Here is an 18,078-nt window from a genome sequence, read left to right on the forward strand (position 1 = left end):
ATATGTGGCGGTAGAGAATGCCTCGTGTGCACTCATCTCCGTTTCTTCAATCTCCGGCCCAGCTATATAAAGTCCACTCACCCAGGCCAGTCAATCATTCCCCATCTCCCTTCCTCCCGCCACCGCCTCCCGCCTCTCCGTTAGATCTTGCAGTTCCCCTCCTCCCAGGTAACTACATACTCCTCCTACCATATTTCCACCTGCTTATCGTCTCCTTAGCCCTTTCTTGTTCGAGCTCCACTATTCAGCAATGTCGACCTCTACCTCCCAGATCCTTAACATCGACTTCGATCCAAAGGCTCCCTTCCCAGACTCCGTCTTTGAATCGTCGTTCGGCTACATGGACAGCGGCCTCGACTACTTCCAGTATCCTCCCTCGTCCCCTCTTGGTGTTCCCGTCGGTCGTAAGTTGAATCCCGGCTGGCGCCTCTTTCAGCGCTAACTGTTATTGCATTTGCCAGTGCCCCAGAGCAGCCCAAACATGGACTACATGCCCATGAATGAGTACACCTACACATCGCCCTACGGACCCCCGTCTCCCCAGCGCCCCTTTACCCCGGCCGAAAGCAGCGCAAGCAGCAGCAGCAGCACCGGCGTCGCCCCACAGACGCTCAGCTACCCCCTAAGCGCCGGTGAGCTCTCTTCTGATGGCATGGCCTCTGGCCGCATCAGCCGCGGCAGTGGTTCTCACTCGCCCCCGGCTGTGTCCTACGCCGCCACCGTGCCCCGCTCCCACCGCTTCAACCCCATCGCTGTGCCCGCCAACAGGCCCAGCACCCGCGCAGCTGCCGCCCACAAGCGCACACGGTCAACAAGGGACCACGACGACTCCGATGACGATGATGACGAGGAATTCAAGCCTGGATCCATTGCTGGAGCCACCGACGCCCCTCGGGACACGTGAGTTTCTATTTGTCTGTTGCTCTTGTTCTGCCATTCTTATCGAGCATTTAGGCGCCGCGAGACTGTTCGCAAGCAGCGCATCGAGTCCGAGCAACGTCGCCGCGATGAGCTCAGGGAAGGCTACTCTCGCCTCAAGGAGTACCTCCCAGCTTCGAACCAGAAAGCCAGCAAAGTCTCTCTTCTTGACCGAGGTGTGTATCCCTTCTGATTTTCGATCGATTGTCAATCTCTTATTTTCTTTCTTCTCCAGCTACAAGCCACATAAGGTATCTCGAAGCAGTCAAGGAGCAGCTAGAAGTTCGCCTCAAGAGCGCTGATGCCGAGGTCGCCCGTCTTCGCCATGTCAATGAGGCGTTGATGCTCGGCCGCATCCCTGGAGCACCCGTTCCTGCCGCCGCTTATGCTGACTGCCTGCCCTCGATGAACCCCGCTGACATCACCGCCCCCACAAAATTCTCGTGAATACTGTCAGCAGGCAGCTTACCTGCCCGGCCAGGTTCTCGTCCATTTCTCCTCTCATCACTCACTGCATTTGATTTATGACAACGGACTCTCACGCATTCTATCTATCCCACGCATTGCATTTGTTTTGTTACTCATCTCCTTCATGATCGTCGATAACACACTGTTCAGGACGCCATGCTTATAGGCTTGTGGCATCCGACACATTCTTCCATGGTCCACACGATCTCCCACCATCTGCACCCCTCCTCTCTTGCAGCCGCGCTGCACATTTTTGTCGCCTGGATATTCTTGGTCGTCGATGTTTGGCCTGTGGTCATCTTCGAGCATCCTCGATTTTCAGGAATGACGAAGTGGAGGTTATCGTCGACGAAAACCGATTACGTTAATGGGACCCCCGGATATCGGTTGATTCATGGCACGGGCACGACACCTCGCAAGACCCAGACTAGAGCTTGAGGCGTAATATCTTCCCGCTCTTAATGAGTGTGTGTGAGTGCATGCTTCGCCTACGTTTGAGGCGCTTTCTTGCATCCTATCTTTTTTTGAAACCCGTCGACTTGTCCACCATTGTAATCCCATTCCCATTCATCCCCATTCATCAACCTGCTTGAGGCGACGACCACTTAATTGTGGTTACGTGCCTCGCAGCTGTGGCCGACACACTGGCATCGTACATCCTTCGTTCAACCATCTCCTCGAGAATTCGGCAGACGATCCACAACATGGATATCAATTTTTGGCCTTCGATCGAAGCACCACCGTCCTGATCAGTCTACCATCGACATCTTCTCTGTATATTCTTTTCGCAGCATCTTTATTGTGAATTATTTGTTGTACCATTTTTGCTATTCCTCAACACCTCTTCTACTCTCCGCGAACCCCCTTCATATTCCGATCTTCGCCCGTGATGTCTGATCAACATACCCGGCGACGGTCAACTCCCGTTTACTCATCATGTATCCCTATCATATCTTCCTCACGTTCTCCTCGACTTTCACATATCTCGCGCCTGTTTACCTGTTCCCTCTCGATCTCCCTTTCTCGTTTGGTCATTTTGCCGCACCATGTTCCTATTCGTGGGGCGCATGATGGCAGTCCTGTCATGCTGGCATTGCACTCGGGATACGGAATCGGATAAGGTTTTATGACGGGCTTTTATCTTTGACGACGAAACGGATCTTTTTATTGCCTTCTTTGCTCAGTTGGAACCTAGCGCTTGGAACGTCTCTCGACCTCGCACCTACACCCCGTCCTGTCAACCCACCCGATGCGGTTCGGTCACATCCTGATGCCTTACCTTTCGCCTTCTTCGTCGCTGCCGCGCCTATAGCTACGGCTAGTCCGTCAGCTCGCGAACGCCTCGATCTAGTCGCTGAATAGTAGGACATTCATGGAACAGACTGCGGTCATCGGAAACAACGGCAGCCAGCAAATTCCGACGGCGGCTTATGCGACCGGTCTAATAGGGACTGTGGGACCCTTCATTGCCCAATCTCCTCGCTGAAGAGCTTGACGCTTTTCTCACCCTCCCATCTCCGGATTGCTGCCGCCCCGCTAGCTCGGTTTCGCTGGCGCCTTCGGGTTCGGGACACGGGTGTTTGTGGTATACTCCAGCTTGTCACAGCGTTGGCACACAAGTATCTATTTACGACTCGAGTTTTACGCCTTTTCATGACACCATTGTTCATTATCCCTTTCCAGACATCCCCTCCCTTTATTCGTAGTAGTGTATATGCTTTGTATTGCGATGGGATTGCTATTGTCGCGCCTTCGTGTGCTTGCGCACGATGCGGTATTGCTCTCTCTGCTTTCGCTCCTCGCTATCCCGTTCTCCTCTACTTACGTACATCCTACCTCACGTTCATCCACCTCAATCTGAGATTGTGTTCTACATAGTTACGCTGTAGTACGATTTCTGTGTGATCTTACGACGCAATGAAACTCCACGTTAACCTGTATGTTTTGCAAGGTGTGAATACTTGTTAGTCAATTGATTTAAGAACCTCTTAGAACGGTGGTATGTGAACCTGAACGTATCGAACTGTCGAGAAGCTTCCGGACCATTTGTCTATCTTTCCGTCTTGACTCATGTATCAACCTGTGGAGAAGATATTCATGTGGACGACGGCTTTCGGTACTGGAGTCTTGACTCGTCATTGATATTTTCTGACTTGAAAAGACCAAAAGGTTTCTGTTCAAATCCCCATCAAATCCAAATTGCAACTCTCTCTCTCTCCCCCACACACACATACATACCCCTTTAGATAAGATGAGTGACACCGCTGCTCTGCAAAGACAACTCAGAATCAAGACCGGAGTTGTACAAAGGTCACTTTTTTCGGCAGGATTGATAAGATCGGGGAACTGACCACACTCTCATTCAGACTCCAGAAGGAGAGTAAGGTTTACATCGAAGAGACGAGTCAGCTTGAGGCGAGGCTCGCCAAGCTTACCGCGGAGAATGCGGATGAGTGGGATTTGAAGAATGCCGTAAGTCGAGTACAAAAATTATGACCCCCCAAGGTTGAAGTAGTGCTGATATCGGGTCTGATATTGCCTAGGGCAAGATGGTCGACGAATCCAAGAAGATGATCCTCGATGCCTCGACTCGTCTGGGGAAGGCAGTGGAGGATCTTCAGGGACTTGTTGTGCGTAATCATAACAGCTACGTTTTACACAGTATCTAATTGTACTGAATATAACCTCCAGACGTCGACCAAAGAAGAATCGGCTTTGCCTGCGGACGACGAGGCTCTCGTGAAAGCAGAAGAAGTCATCAAAGAAGGGACCACTACAGCGTAATTGACGTACGAAAATGCTGGGTGTGATAGGTTACAATGGATGTACATGTAAAAAAGGGACAGGCGGGAAATGTAATCATCGAACACGGACAATGTACACAACGAATACCTTGAAAATGGCAGAACATAGGCCTTATCATCCATGGACACCGTTCGCACTGGGACCTGACTGGGAATTCTGTCGAAATTCCTGATCTCGCGCGTCCTTTAAGCGGGTGAGAGCATCCAAAATACCCTTCCACGCGTCGCGTTCCACTCTTTCTTCTTGGAGTCCCCGGTTTGTCTGCAACACATTGCCATCTGCCGGAAGACCAACCCCAAGCGATGGGGGTACGAATCCTGGAGGAGGAGCATTGATCGCAGACGGTGCAATACGAGAATGCCTGATGTGAGCAAGTGAAGAACGTATAGCTACTTGGATTGACTACATGGATTATAAGGATTGGGGGGAGTTAGAATCCATCAAGCTTCGGAATGCATTCACAAACGCACGTCGAGGCGCTCAAAGTATTCGCTGACTTCAAGAACAAACTGCTCAGACCTTTCCTCGCCCTGTGGTAAATTATCACCTGGCGCATCCGTCTGTGGCAAGGTCAATAAAGAGATAGAGGATGCAGCGAGTGCGAGCAAGCGCGTTATGTCCTAGTATTGCGCTATGAGATCACACCGCGAAGATCAATTGTGAATAGGTTTACCTTATCCACTTCACCGAGGGCATATATTTGCCTAGCGGTTCGACTGGTTGTCCAGATAGGATCGATTTCCGTAGGGTCCACCTCATGCTCAGTGGTGGAAGCCATTACTTGAACGCTCAAGTGAAGAAGTCAAGTCAAAGGCAAGGCTCGAAATAGAACTGAGGTGTTTCCACCAATCACGCATCAGTATTGCATCAGTCAACAATGGTGTCCATTCTGATATGCTAATTGTACAGAACATGTCCTTTCTTTTACTTTTCTTTAACACTCCTTATTTCGGGTAGACATTCAGTAGCCCCCGTGTCTACCTCCATGTCTCTTTCTCTTGTCGTCATCTGAATCACTGTCACCTCCTCGGCGGTTTCGACCGCCCCCAATATGAAGATTCTCAGCACCAAAAGTGTCATTGCGCCCTCCGTAGCTCGGTGCATATCCTGATGAACCCTGGCCATGACCTTGTGGCTGCCTACCGTAACTTGGCGCATATCCAGATTGTTGGTATCCTCCGTATTCTTGTTGCTGAGTTTGTCCGTAGGCGGCTTGCCTGTGCCCGCCGTGGCTCTTCTGCTCGTCGTCCGAGTCATTTTTGTGACGACCATAACCTCCATAGCTAGCTTGAGGCTGGTTTTTTCTGTGCTTCTTGTCATCGTCACTGTCCGAATCACGATCACGTCCTGACTTGTGAGGCCGAGAATCTTGTCCATAGGCTGTCTGACCGTAGCTTGGTCTATCGAATTGAGCACTGTACACTTGTCCTCCCCCACGTCGGTCGTCCTCATCATCTCTGCGAGCCTGATAGCCATACCCTTGACCACCTCCGCGCCGGTCATTGTCATCATCCCTGCGGGCGAGATGATCATAACCCGAACTACCTCCCCGTCGGTCGTTGTCGTCATCCCTGCGTGCTTGATGCCCATAACCTCGTCCACCTCCGCGACGGTCATCATCATCATCCCTACGTGCTTGATAACCTTGACCGCCTCCACGTCGAGTATCATCATCATCCCTGCGTACTTGATGTCCATAACCTTGACTGTTTCCTCCACGTTCCTCGTCCTCGTTCCTACGGTTTTGACGACCATAACCTTGCGAACCCCCTAAACGACCGTCATCGTCGTCCCTACGACTCTGACTTCCATAAGCTGTTTGATTGTAAATATCATCTCGACGACCTCCATATCCTGCCGTATCGTTACGGCGTTGACCACCAAATCCCCCATGACTATCTTGTCTCTGAGATCCTCCATATGGATCATCTTCGTCATTTCGACGTTGAGACCCATAGCCACCTATGGACGCTCCGTACGCATTTGAGGAGTCGTTTCTGCGATAAGGACTACTCTGTTGCTGCTGTGTTTGGTTATACGACGTGTTTTGTCCATATGATGAATCGGCATGGGAGGGGCGGCCGTGGGCTTGTTGACCGTAAGTGTTAGATGCTTGAAGAGACGTTAATACATGCGCTGCATAAAATAAAGCGATGGAATCTGACCTGCGTAACCCGCTGCAGCACCACCTGCTACTGCAACTGCGGGCTTGTGGATTGGCTTGGTTCCATGGCCACAGCTACCATAACCAGCTTCCACCGTATTATCTAAACCGGGTCGTTTGTTTTTGTGGTTACGGACACTTTCCTGGATATTCACAAAACAACTTTAAACCGAGATGACCCATACACATAGAATCAGACAAACCTTGGTCAAACAGTCGAGAATCTCACGCGAGTCTCTACCAAGTCCATTGATCCAACGTTCCATGTGGTCGTACATTTTGTTCTGGATTTCAGATCGACCAGACGCATAATATGGATGATGGAAGGCCTCAAGGATCTGTATTTTTGTAAATCAATGCAATAGATATGTTGTCTCTATACGTACTCGATCTAGAGTGTGGTCAGGGTTGTCGTTGTTTCCCCAGGCCTGGACAATGAGGTTGACGGTATTTTCAACAACGATCTGAGCGATCTTTCCAGCGGGCTCGTTAAGGATCAGACCAAAGTGATCCTAAAAGGGTTTTCAGGCAACATATGTGAATGAATAGTGGATGCCAGCCGACCTTAGAGAGAAGACTATGCGAAGGATCATGCGCTCTGGGGTTGTTGAACACCTGTGAAAATCTTCAGAAAAAGTTTCACTTCTATCAGAGAAAGGTAGACGCACCTCATACTGATCGTCGTTGTCGATTACAGCTTTGCTACCTTCATCGAGGACTGCTGTTGCCTGAGTCAAGATTGGCTAGATAATTACTACCGGATCAGCAAGGAAATCACAAGTTTGAAGAAGTATTGCGTACCCCGAGATATGGTGCCAGAACGGTATAGACATCTGCGAACAATTAGTTCAACTCCGGGGGGTATTTCATGACCGCGTACACTCATTCATAGCATTGGATAATTCTTCGAGCAAATTGGAGAGACCAGGAACCATCTCGATCTTCTTAATAATGTCTCTCATAACGTCATCACGCCATCTCAACAAATCCAAAAGTTTCTTTTGGATTTCAGGAGAGGCAATACTATCTGGATTGAAATCGAACGCCTTTGTTTCCTGTTGAATTTTCTCCCCTTGGTTAAGTTTGTCATCGTTTCCACCACCAAACTTGCTCAGAATGTTCTTAAGGGCGATAATCTTGGATTCGTTACCGCTTTGGGCAGCCTATACGAACAATTGGTTTGTTAGCAAGTAATTCAACGAATACGAATGTATTTGTTACATTATCGATCTTTTGAGAAAGGTCAGTGACGCTTGCCTGACTCAATTTGCTGAATCCAGATGTGAGTAAAGGGAAAATTATGTCTCACTCAAAAGCAATGAGACTTACTCTCCTGCTTCTCCTAATAAGGAGTGCAAAAAATCGGCGCCTTGATAAAGCAAGATTAAATGAAAAAATTGGAAAATTCGAGGTCTTAGAACTAACTTCCAAAAGTCCCCGTTACGAGAGGAGGTGCATGTCCATTTGGAGTATTGACAGTAACTAGTTAAAATCATTAAACAAAAAGTTTTAGTTCTTGAATCAAAACTAACCTTGATCACCAACATGGCAAAAAACTTGATTGTGGCCCATTTTTCGAAGAGCCAGTTCACACCAATTACTGTGGGCAAGTAGATCTTCCAAAGTGTGAAGACCGGTGCCGAGAAGGCGGTATGCTTCCCAGAGGTCGGCATTTTCATTTCCGCCCGCGCGACGTCCGTGCTCGATGCAGGATTTGAGAGTTCGACGGATGAAAGCAGTCGATGTATCCCATCCTTGATCCTCTGTAGCCATATATTTCTTGGGACAGTCAGTAACATGCATAAATTAGTATTGCAAATTAATTTACTTTCATTCCAGTTCTTTCGTCAATTTCAAGCTCACGAGGATCAACAGGTGGACGGAGTTTCGGGTGATATTTTCGTGCATCTCCTTCAGTCTCGGCATAGCCCCTTTACATTGGTAAGATACGTATAGGATGATGCGATGTGGTTTGATATGTTCTCACTTAGGATTATCGATATGTTCCTGAATTGACTTTGGTCGGCAAAAAAAATTGACATAAGAAGGCAAAAACGTACCACAGGAAGATAAACTCCGAGACGATCTGCAGTGACTTCAAATTCTTGAGAAGCGAACCCAAAAGTCTGAATGGTGTTGAGATAGCTGCATTAAAAGTATGTAGTTTGTGGGAGTAGAATAGACTGACCATAAATCCAAGAATAGAAACAACGAGGACCAATGTATCAGCAGACAGTTTGCTCAAACCAGCAATATCCATAGCCTTGTAGTTCAGATAAGTAAGTCAGCTCGATCAGAATATGTCACAGATATACCTGAGAATAATCTCTGAGCCAATTTCCCTGCGTATAAGAACATTCAACTGTTGCGATTGGACTCGATTGATCAGTCTTGACTCACGAAGTAAACTTTTTTGATGTCACTTTTAGTGAATTTCGATCCTCCAGTGGCATGGTTGATCACAGTCGAGGCGAGTTTCCCCAAAAGACCCGACCCATGGGACGCCATCGCTGCGCCTCCAGCGGATTTAACCAACGTCTCCAAGATGTTTTCGATGTCTCCATGGCGGAAAGCTTTCTCTGAATTTGAGATTGCTTTATGAGGAGGATTCTCAGCGTTATCAAACGAAACGACGCACCATTGAGGTAAGCAAAGTCAGGGATGTCTCCAGCTCCAAAGGCATAAGTTTCGACAGGAAGTAGAACGATGAGAATCGTGAAAAGGAGGAAAGTATTTGTAAAGCTGTTTGCCATGTTGTGTGCAGAAGCAAGTATGGTGCAGGTAGTATATAGGAGGTTAATAGTCGAGTTGGGAGTTAAAAAGTGAAATCAAGGATTTGATTTGTCGTGTCTTAATGAGGAGCTCCCCCTAGTAATGCCAAGCCAATCTAGCCGTCGCAGATTATGACATAGTTATCTACTTGCGCTTGGCATTTGGGACTACAGTTTCTTTAATCTAAGTTCTTTATTCACAATTCTCTTTTTCTGATCTTTGACTTCTGCCCCAAATTGTTCCTTCGTTGATTTTTTCTCGGCTCTTCTGGTCTGCCGTTCAGCCTTTATTGCGGCTTTTCTGGCTTTCTTCTCCTCCTTGGTTTCATCGCGGGGCCTGCCTACAGCAGCTGACCGTCGGACTTGAGAACGTATTAGAAATGTTCCTTAGCAATGCTTGATGTATTGCTCACCAGTGCCTTCGTCAGATTCAGTATCATTACTTTCATCCGTGGATGGACCAAAGGAGACTCTAGTCGTTTTGGAGTTTAATTTCTTACTTTCAGCAGTTTTCAAAACAGAGGGCATGCCGGTCTTTCGATCAAGAACAATTTTTGGTCCAGGAGTCATATCACGAGCACGAATGAGGCGGGGATGATTTTCAAGGTTGGTGTAAGTGGCTTTAAGAGGTTATCAATAGGTAAATTAAGACACGGAAAAAGTGCACTCACTGAGAATAGTTTCGCAATCCCATCTGTCTTTTTTGTCATCCTCAGGAAAAAGTTGAGCATCCAGTTCTGCATCATCGACTTCTGCTTCTTCCCCATCCATTATCCGGACACGCTCATCTTGCCCTAGCGCACGGCGTAGGACATCGAGCTTATCAACACCATTTTCGCCCTCCATCTTGGGTTTCATCTTACGGCCCAAAATCTCGAAGTCGTTCAAAAAAGTGTTAACCATGGAATCAAAATCTTCACGAGAAGTAATCAATTCGGGGGCTTCGTCAGAGTCGTTCTCATCGTTTGATCCAGTTTGGTATTCTTCCTCTTCATCTTCATTATACTGCTTCAAAATCATCTATAGCGCAGATGCGATGAGCAAGCCTTGAGCTGACCAGCAGAAAAAATGTGAAATATACCTGATCAAACCGTTCGTCGAGGGTTTGGAGAGCTTCGTTTCGGAACATAGATGAACTGCTCATACTGTATCCAGAAGCCTCACTGGTGCCCTTCCTTCTTTTTTTCCCCTTTCCACCGATGACAGATATCGCAGGCAATGTGCCAACGGTATCGCCTCCTTCAGAATCATATCCATCATCACTTCTAGGGGGAGCCGACTGAGTTTTTTTGAAGTTTGCGAATCGTTGTTCCCAACTAATCTGTTCCTCTCCATCGGGCTCTGATTGAGCCGCATTCTCAGTTTCTTCCGTGAAATCAAAATCAACCTCTTCATCGCTTGCTCTTTCTCCATCGGCTACCAATTCACCGAAAAAATCGTCGTTCAAATCATCATCTACGAATGCATCATCCTCCAAGGCCTCAAGGACTTGACGAAGATGGGCATCCATGTCTGGCTGAAATCCAGATATGCTTGCAGGGACCGCCTGTTGCGATTCATATGTTCTAGGTAATTCAGATGTCGATGCAAGAACACCTTCAGGAAGATCCAGCATCTCGACACCGTTTTTTCGGCGATTTTTAGATTTTTGTGTGGATGTTGAAGGGGCCTCAATGAGAACGCTTTCTACACCGTCCTCTTGTACACCGACTGTCCGAAGGTGGCGCATGTAGTCATATTCTGTATCATCAAAATAAACTCCATAGAGACTGGCTTCTCCGATGTTTCCTCTGGCGTCCACAATGTCTTCGGGAGATAGAACATTTTCGAGATCAGCTCGAGATTTTCCCTATATAAAGTGTTTTTCAATTTTTCAAAAAAATAAAAAATGAAATGAAAATACTTTTTTCGAGTTTTCACGTTCGAAAGGCTTTAATACACGATCACTCGCATCTGGATCGTTTATAAGGGGATCTCGCTGAGAGCGATGGACGAGTTGAAAATGTTTTGCGCCTGGTTGGCGAAATATCGACTTTGACGGCATGCCAGTGGATGATGGGAGTCTTGAAGCGAGAGATGGATGTCTTACATAATCCTCAGCTTGGTCTTGCCTGACCACCATCATCTTACCCGTTCTCTGTATAAGGACGCAGCTCATTTGGACCCTTTCCCCCTCCTTTCCTCAACCAACCCCAGGACATAGGTCTTCATTGATCTTTTTGTCTCTGTCTGCTCGACATGGACACCAGAATCAGTCTTCAACGCGAACATCTACGACGTGGTTTTTCTCTATAAGTCCCATTTCATTATGGTATGGTCACTCCGCCGTACTGACAATCCTGTGTGTATATACTAGTCACCAAAAGGTCGTTCTCGAGATAGATTTCTCAGGTATCCTATGGGTACGCGAATCTCCGTTCTCGTATCTCCAGTTCCGGCGTTTATGTTGAATTAGGGATACACGGAGATCACGATTATACCCACCAGCAGCGAACTCAGGACCATTCACCTTCACTCGAGGCAATGCAGTGTGTCTTTGACTACTACTCCAACTACTACTCTTTGAGGCTTACCCTTGTTCATTACTTAGCCATCCAAAGTGTCACCGTTGCAGGCCACCCAGCGGACTTCACACACGTGGATCCTCTTACAAACATCACCATGGGAGGCCCTTCAGAGACTCAAGATTGCCATAGGCATCCCGAACTAAAACGAAAGATTTATTCTGCTCTTCAAGAAAGTGATGAAGGGGAACTATCTATCGCAATACCAGCAGAGGTTGCTCTCAAACATTCGAGCCACTCTTCAACCGGTATTTCGTTCCCGAACGATGGTAAGCATGGCCTTTCTATCGAGATTCATTTCAATGACTCATATTTACTTTCAACACCAGTGTCCACTCCGGAACCACAAACACCGGGGTTTAACCAATCCAACGGTCTCGTACCCGAATTCTCTCCTATAGTGGTCCACATTGCCTACAGCCTTCGAAATCCTGTTGATGGATTTGAGTTCGTGTTGCCTAGTGATGCCTATCCATTCGTAAGTTAGATACTCTATTCTATCCGTTTGTTTCCTTGACTCAATCTTTAAAGCGCGTACCTCATGCATATACCTCTCCCACCTCTCCTGACTCCGCGAGATGCTGGGTTCCCTGCTTAGATAACCTATGGGAAAAATGCACTTGGGAATTTGAATTCGTCGTTCCTAGATATCTGGAAGAACGGGATTTACAGAACGATGATGATGAATTGAGTGAAGCAAGCCCAACAATCGTGGTGTGTAGTGGTGAACTCGTAGAACAGGTACGATTTTACTGTAATTTGGGTGATAGTGTTCTAAGCTCTCCCTAGGTCGCCCATCCATACAATTCAAACAAAACTATTTTCCTATTTTCCCAAGCCGTTCTAACATCAGTCCAACATATTGCTTTCGCCGCTGGGCCATTCCATTTACTTTCAATACCCCCTGATAATATTGCCGAGGAGCCTTCTGGGTCCTCACAGCCTCTAATGTACGCATTTTGCCTGCCCGGACAAGAACAACTCCTCAGTTCCTCGACCACCTGCCTTCGGTCTGCCATGACGTTCTATACATCTGAATGCGGTTCATATCCATTTGGATCCTACAAGATCGTATTTGTTGACCAACTGCCCACCCAACGATTTGACAGCGCTACACTGTCTATTGTAACTACAGATCTATTACATGGCGAGGACGCCCTTGAACAGGCTATAGAAACAAGGCACGCCCTTGGCCATGCACTTGCATGTCAGTGGGCAGGGATTAACATCATTCCAAAGAGCTGGTCGGATCTTTGGCTTGTCAATGGCCTGGCATTGTATATCACCGGTCTCTTCATGAGGAAGCTCTTTGGTAACAACGATTACCGTTTCCGGCTGAAGAAAGACATGCAAAGGGTGGTAGACTGGGACATGGGGGGGATGCCACCAATATGTCAACCACAAGTTCTGGATCCTCCAGATTCAGTCACTTTACCCTTCATCAACCTCAAAGCGCCGCTGGTACTTCATATTCTTGACCGAAGGCTAGGTAAATCCGGCACTTCACTTGGTCTCAGTCGGGTTTTACCAAAGCTTTTCTTATCTGCGATCAGCGGGGAACTTCAAAACAATGCTCTTTCTACGCATACATTTCTTAGGACATGTCGGAAAGTCAGTGGTGTAGATCCACGGAGTTTTGCGGAACAGTGGATATACGGAAGTGGTTGTCCATCCTTTTCGTTCTCGGCTTCGTTCAACCGAAAGAAAATGGCAGTCGAAATCACAATGCGACAAGAGGCTCCTGCTCATTCCGTGCTAGAAAATAACGAGATATCCAAGCTCTTGATGAAGCCTGTTCCATTTTTTGAGGTAATTTTTACTCTTTTCAAATGAAAAGTTTTCTCAGAATGAACATCAGGGTCAAATGACTATTCGGATTCATGAAGCGGACGGGACACCCTACGAACACGTTCTTGATATACGGAGTCCTTTTAAACGTTATGAAGTACCTTTCAATACAAAATACAAGCGAGTACGCCGCAATACGAAGCGGTATCTCGCTCGGCAAGCTGCTGCCCAAGCTGCGGCCGAGGGCGATGCGGAGGCAGCCGAAGCTATGGGCATGGTGGATATGAGCTTTGGTTTGGATATCTGGGAGAAAGAGCAAGAGAGAGAGAATTGGAAAGTCGCTGATTGGACGGAAGAAGACGAAGGGATTATGAGTGGCGCGACCTACGAGTGGATACGAATGGACGCAGATTTTGAATGGATAGCGAATATCAAGTTTGAGCAGCCTGACTTTATGTGGGTTTCGCAACTGCAGAGAGATAGGGATGTTGTAGCGCAACTTGAGGTAATTAATATTTGGTTATATGTCATTTTTTTGATACGATTGCTTCTCTTTCTAGGCCGTAAATGCCCTTGCCGAGAAGCCTACAGCAATTGTTTCCAGCACTTTGACGAAGACGGTGTTGGTATCCAGCTACTACTTTCGGATTCGTTGCGAGGCGGCTACGGCATTGGTTAACGTACGTGATAATATAGTGCAATTTTTTGGTAATACTAACCGTTCCAAGTGTGCTGTGCGCAAACTCGATTTTTTGGGGCTCTTCCATCTTTTCAAGCTCTTTTTGCGATATTGTTACGATCCGGAAGACCCAAACCAAGATCTCTTTTCACATAAATACGTACCCAAGCCCAACGATTTTTCTGATCTTTCTGAATACTTCGTCCGCAAGGTTTGTTGTAATGATGCGACAAAATATTACCCGTTGATCATGTATGATATTTAGAGTCTGGTTACTGCGATATCTCAAGTCCGCTTCGAAAATGGCAAAACACCGTCCGTCGTACGACAATTCTTCATTGACCAACTGCGTTATAACGATAACACTTCCAATCCTGTATGTGATTTTTCGTCATTTAATTATGCATCTCAGTTAATCCATTTTTTATATAGTATTCTGATGGATTTTACATCAGTACCATAATTTCTGCTGCTGCTCATGCTAATGTTTCTACAGCTCCTCCCGAACGTGGAGAGCTTCTACCCTCTGAAACTCGCACTGAATATACAGCAGAGGATATGGACCTCGTCAAACAAACGCGAACTGAAGTCGATCGTTACCGCAGTATGGATAGACTTATCCCTTCTCCCCACAACATTGTTACAATTTCTGCTCTTGAGGTATTTTTTATTTACTACAATGCCACAATTGCTGATTGTGTCTTGTAGTTTTACATGATGCTCGGTATTGCCAATCTTGTACCAAGTCATCCCCGAATTTTCTTTCCTTTTACAAGGTTCCCCATTATTTATTTTTACTTTTATTCTTGTTCTCATATAATCATTAGGGAAGGAAACTTTACTCAAGTTCGGATCGCTGCATTTGACGGTCTTTTTCTCACAAAATGGTATACCCCTCAAATTATGCGATATATACTGGCCGTAATGGCCAATGATCCTTCCAAAGTTGTTAAGCGACATGTTGCCCGCAACGCTTGCTACAGTTTGGCCCTCCTTGTCCAAATGGGCGAAATGAAGTCTACGTCAAAAGAGGCTGAGGCCCTTCTCATCGAAGAGGACGGCAACTCTCAAGAAAAGGCTAAAGAATCGAAGAGGAGCGAAATGGAAACTATGATCAAAGTTTTACGCAAAGATCGCGAAGTTGGCAAGAATGAAATATTAAGAGAATTCCTAATGCCCATTGCGCTGTATGTGTGACCTTTTTCTTTATCTTCCCATGAACTGACAGAGGCAAAACAGAAATCCTGACCTTGATCATGAAGTTAGATGGTGTATCCTCAAACTCGCCGATCTCCTTATTCGCCCTGTTGAAGAGTCGCCTCCATCTGTGAAGATCCACATCCCAAGCACTCCGGTACTCGACACAGCGCCTATGTTGCCTGCTGTCAAAGTACCTCCCAAAGTACCGAGAGTCATCAAATCGGGTGGACCACCCATCAAATCACCCCTCGTCACACTTAATCCTCCCACAAAGCTAAAATTGCCTGCTAGTCCAATGCTAGAGAGCACTTCATTAAAGCCTCTACCTCCTACACCAGTGCCTGAAGCTCCTAAGAAAGTGGTGAATTTTGCCAAACCGGATTTGCCTCCGAAAGTTCCTAAATCATTGAAAGCTCGACCCTCAACGACTCCAGCTCCAGTCCACTCCTCAACTTCCAAGGTGGCCAAAGTTACAACCAAACCTGCTCATGTGCCTAAAGCCCAATCGGGAGGAATGTCGCTTAATGATCTTAAAGCTACAAGAGCTGCCTTGAAGAAGCTCAAATCAAACAAACATGCTGTAATATTTTTGCAACCTGTCGACCCCATCAGAGATCATGCACCGAAGTAAGTTTGCTGCGAATGCCTTTTCATCTTGGTTTTGACTGTGTGTTTTAGTTACTTTAACATTATCAAAGACCCCATGGACCTTGGTACTATGGGCGCCAAGTTGGAGGAAGGATTGTACAAAGATAGATTTGCTTTCCAGGCAGATTTCAAGTTGATGGTGAACAATGCCAAGTTGTACAATGTCGCGGGTAGTTTTGTTCACAATGAGGCTATCATCCTGGAAACAATATTCGAGAAACGTGAGGATATTTTCTCTTTTGATTTATCTCTTTATTCACCTTTTTTTTCAGAATGGGCGGTCATCAATAAAACTTTGGCGGCAACTGATAATGCGCGGCCCCCTCCTCCGATTCCAGCTGCTTCCTCTCCCCCTGTTGTTCAAGCCCCTAAACCACAACCCCGGATCATCTCTGCTTCAAGAACCCCTGCCCCCCCTCCTTCTGCCCCATCTCCTGCTGAACGACGCCCAGAACCACAGCGAAATGAGACAACATCTTCGGTTGCATCAACGTCTCGGCCGATGATCAAGTTGAAAGTTGCTTCCCAAAGCAAGGCGTCAGTAGAACCCAATGAAAGGGCACCAGACAATACTAAACCCCTTAAGCGGAAGTCTAAACCGTCTGAACTACCGACAGTACTTGATGCCCCTCCTCCACCCTACGTCGATGACGGGTCACATGACATTCTTCAGGAAGTGCTTGCTATCGAGCGAGAGAAGAATGAACAACGCCATCGAATCTCTGACAGAGAAAGACCAGAGTCCGCAACAAGCTCGGGCAAACGACGGAAACTGGACGTGGAAGAAGATATTTTGGCATTGGCAGCTACTTCCAAAAAGGAGCGCCCAACACCCCCTGGACCATCCAACAATATCAAGATTCACAAGAACTCACCAGTATCAACTCCAAGGCCTAGCGAACCTCCGGCCAAGCCCAAGAAGGATAGATTGGCCGAATCATCGAATACATCACGTTCATCGGTACCCATTGACCAGCCACTTCCACCGTCGCTGAAGGGCAAGGAAAGAGAGGTTTCTAAGCCATCCCCTTCCTCTACGCCTACTCCTGCTCCACAGAATAAGCCTCGCAAACCTACACAGACGACTCCTATTAACGTGAAGAAGTGTAAAGAGCTCATGAAAGTTTTGTGCAAACTGCCTGAGTCTGGGATATTTTTGCGACCTGTTGATATTGTTCTAGACGGGTGCCCAACGTGAGAGTGTGTGTTTTCCGTTTATGTTACATCACTAATGCCATACATTTTCGTAGTTATTATGACGAAATTGAAAACCCCATGGATTTTGGTACTATATCCTCTAAATTGAACGATGGCAGATACGTGACCATGGAGGAATTCAAGGCGGATGTCGAACTTGTCTTTAGCAATTGTAGACAGTTTAATCCTCCTGGCACGTCACCCACCATCATCGTGGCCGTCGTAGAGAAGGTATTTCGGAAGGAATGGCCAAAAGCGATGGAACGCAAATTGTCCTGGACAGAGAAACGGGGTCTACAAGGAGTCTTGAACACACTTAGCAAAGATCCAATGTTAGTCATTCGACTTCTAATACTTACTCTCAACTAACAACGCTTCAGGTGTTGGATCTTCCAAAACCCTGTCGATCCTATCGCTCTGGGTATTCCAACTTACTTTGATGTTATTCCGAAGAAAGATGCACGCGATCTCAAGACTATCCGGCAAAAACTTGACACTGACAAATACGACAGCGTCGAAGCGTTTGAAGCCGATGTTGAGCTCATGTTCCATAATGCCATCAAATTCAATGGCATAGATTCAGAAGTCGGGGTTATTACTGTTTCATTGCGAGAGCAATTCCGGACATTGGTGGCAGGATGGAAATCGGGACCATCCAAAAAACGTAAAGAGGGGGACCATGGGACGCCGCAACCGGTTGCAAAGAAACTGAAGACGGGATGATACTATATTTGTTGTTTTACATTACTATTCTATAACCTAATTACACCAACAATGTCGATATTAAACAAATTGTACAGTAGTATACGCAAATGTATGCAAAGTGAATGAGGAAGATGTGATGGTACATGGTGCTTGGAGTACATTGAAAAAAGG

At 46.8% G+C, this 18,078-nt stretch overlaps 6 protein-coding genes across 6 annotated transcripts; 3 read left to right on the top strand and 3 right to left on the bottom strand.

Annotated features, from left to right (window-relative positions):
• Positions 1-250: 250 nt before the first annotated feature.
• JR316_0000406 (uncharacterized protein) lies at positions 251-1,365 on the top strand (the record flags this gene model as incomplete). Its single annotated transcript, XM_047886221.1, has 4 exons — positions 251-404; positions 462-900; positions 955-1,094; positions 1,154-1,365. The coding sequence occupies 4 exons, from the start codon at positions 251-253 to the stop codon at positions 1,363-1,365; spliced, it is 945 nt and encodes a 314-aa protein (XP_047753967.1).
• Positions 1,366-3,637: 2,272 nt separating this feature from the next.
• JR316_0000407 (Tubulin-specific chaperone A) lies at positions 3,638-4,170 on the top strand (the record flags this gene model as incomplete). Its single annotated transcript, XM_047886222.1, has 4 exons — positions 3,638-3,696; positions 3,753-3,858; positions 3,930-4,016; positions 4,078-4,170. The coding sequence occupies 4 exons, from the start codon at positions 3,638-3,640 to the stop codon at positions 4,168-4,170; spliced, it is 345 nt and encodes a 114-aa protein (XP_047753968.1).
• A 135-nt stretch (positions 4,171-4,305) lies between these two features.
• On the bottom strand, positions 4,306-4,969 carry JR316_0000408 (uncharacterized protein; the record flags this gene model as incomplete). The annotated part of the gene is made up of 3 exons (XM_047886223.1): positions 4,306-4,593; positions 4,662-4,751; positions 4,865-4,969. 3 exons carry the CDS (start codon positions 4,967-4,969, stop codon positions 4,306-4,308), a joined length of 483 nt encoding a protein of 160 aa, XP_047753969.1.
• Positions 4,970-5,152: 183 nt separating this feature from the next.
• Positions 5,153-9,108, bottom strand: JR316_0000409 (uncharacterized protein; the record flags this gene model as incomplete). Its single annotated transcript, XM_047886224.1, has 19 exons — positions 5,153-6,303; positions 6,357-6,498; positions 6,559-6,693; positions 6,742-6,867; positions 6,920-6,970; positions 7,024-7,098; positions 7,157-7,188; positions 7,236-7,518; positions 7,577-7,625; positions 7,685-7,724; positions 7,781-7,837; positions 7,888-8,134; positions 8,184-8,286; positions 8,343-8,362; positions 8,416-8,481; positions 8,544-8,618; positions 8,671-8,697; positions 8,756-8,934; positions 8,994-9,108. 19 exons carry the CDS (start codon positions 9,106-9,108, stop codon positions 5,153-5,155), a joined length of 2,973 nt encoding a protein of 990 aa, XP_047753970.1.
• A 186-nt stretch (positions 9,109-9,294) lies between these two features.
• On the bottom strand, positions 9,295-11,170 carry JR316_0000410 (Protein LTV1; the record flags this gene model as incomplete). The annotated part of the gene is made up of 5 exons (XM_047886225.1): positions 9,295-9,488; positions 9,540-9,746; positions 9,798-10,146; positions 10,208-10,975; positions 11,030-11,170. 5 exons carry the CDS (start codon positions 11,168-11,170, stop codon positions 9,295-9,297), a joined length of 1,659 nt encoding a protein of 552 aa, XP_047753971.1.
• A 617-nt stretch (positions 11,171-11,787) lies between these two features.
• JR316_0000411 (Transcription initiation factor TFIID subunit 2) lies at positions 11,788-17,925 on the top strand (the record flags this gene model as incomplete). The annotated part of the gene is made up of 16 exons (XM_047886226.1): positions 11,788-11,959; positions 12,020-12,168; positions 12,222-12,431; positions 12,480-13,499; positions 13,549-13,983; positions 14,039-14,158; positions 14,207-14,368; positions 14,423-14,533; positions 14,590-14,817; positions 14,866-14,933; positions 14,985-15,344; positions 15,397-15,984; positions 16,036-16,226; positions 16,278-17,199; positions 17,256-17,534; positions 17,583-17,925. 16 exons carry the CDS (start codon positions 11,788-11,790, stop codon positions 17,923-17,925), a joined length of 5,358 nt encoding a protein of 1,785 aa, XP_047753972.1.
• Positions 17,926-18,078: the final 153 nt, after the last annotated feature.

This window comes from Psilocybe cubensis, chromosome 1 (genome assembly GCF_017499595.1).
Source record: "Psilocybe cubensis strain MGC-MH-2018 chromosome 1, whole genome shotgun sequence".
Taxonomy (NCBI): domain Eukaryota; kingdom Fungi; phylum Basidiomycota; class Agaricomycetes; order Agaricales; family Agrocybaceae; genus Psilocybe; species Psilocybe cubensis.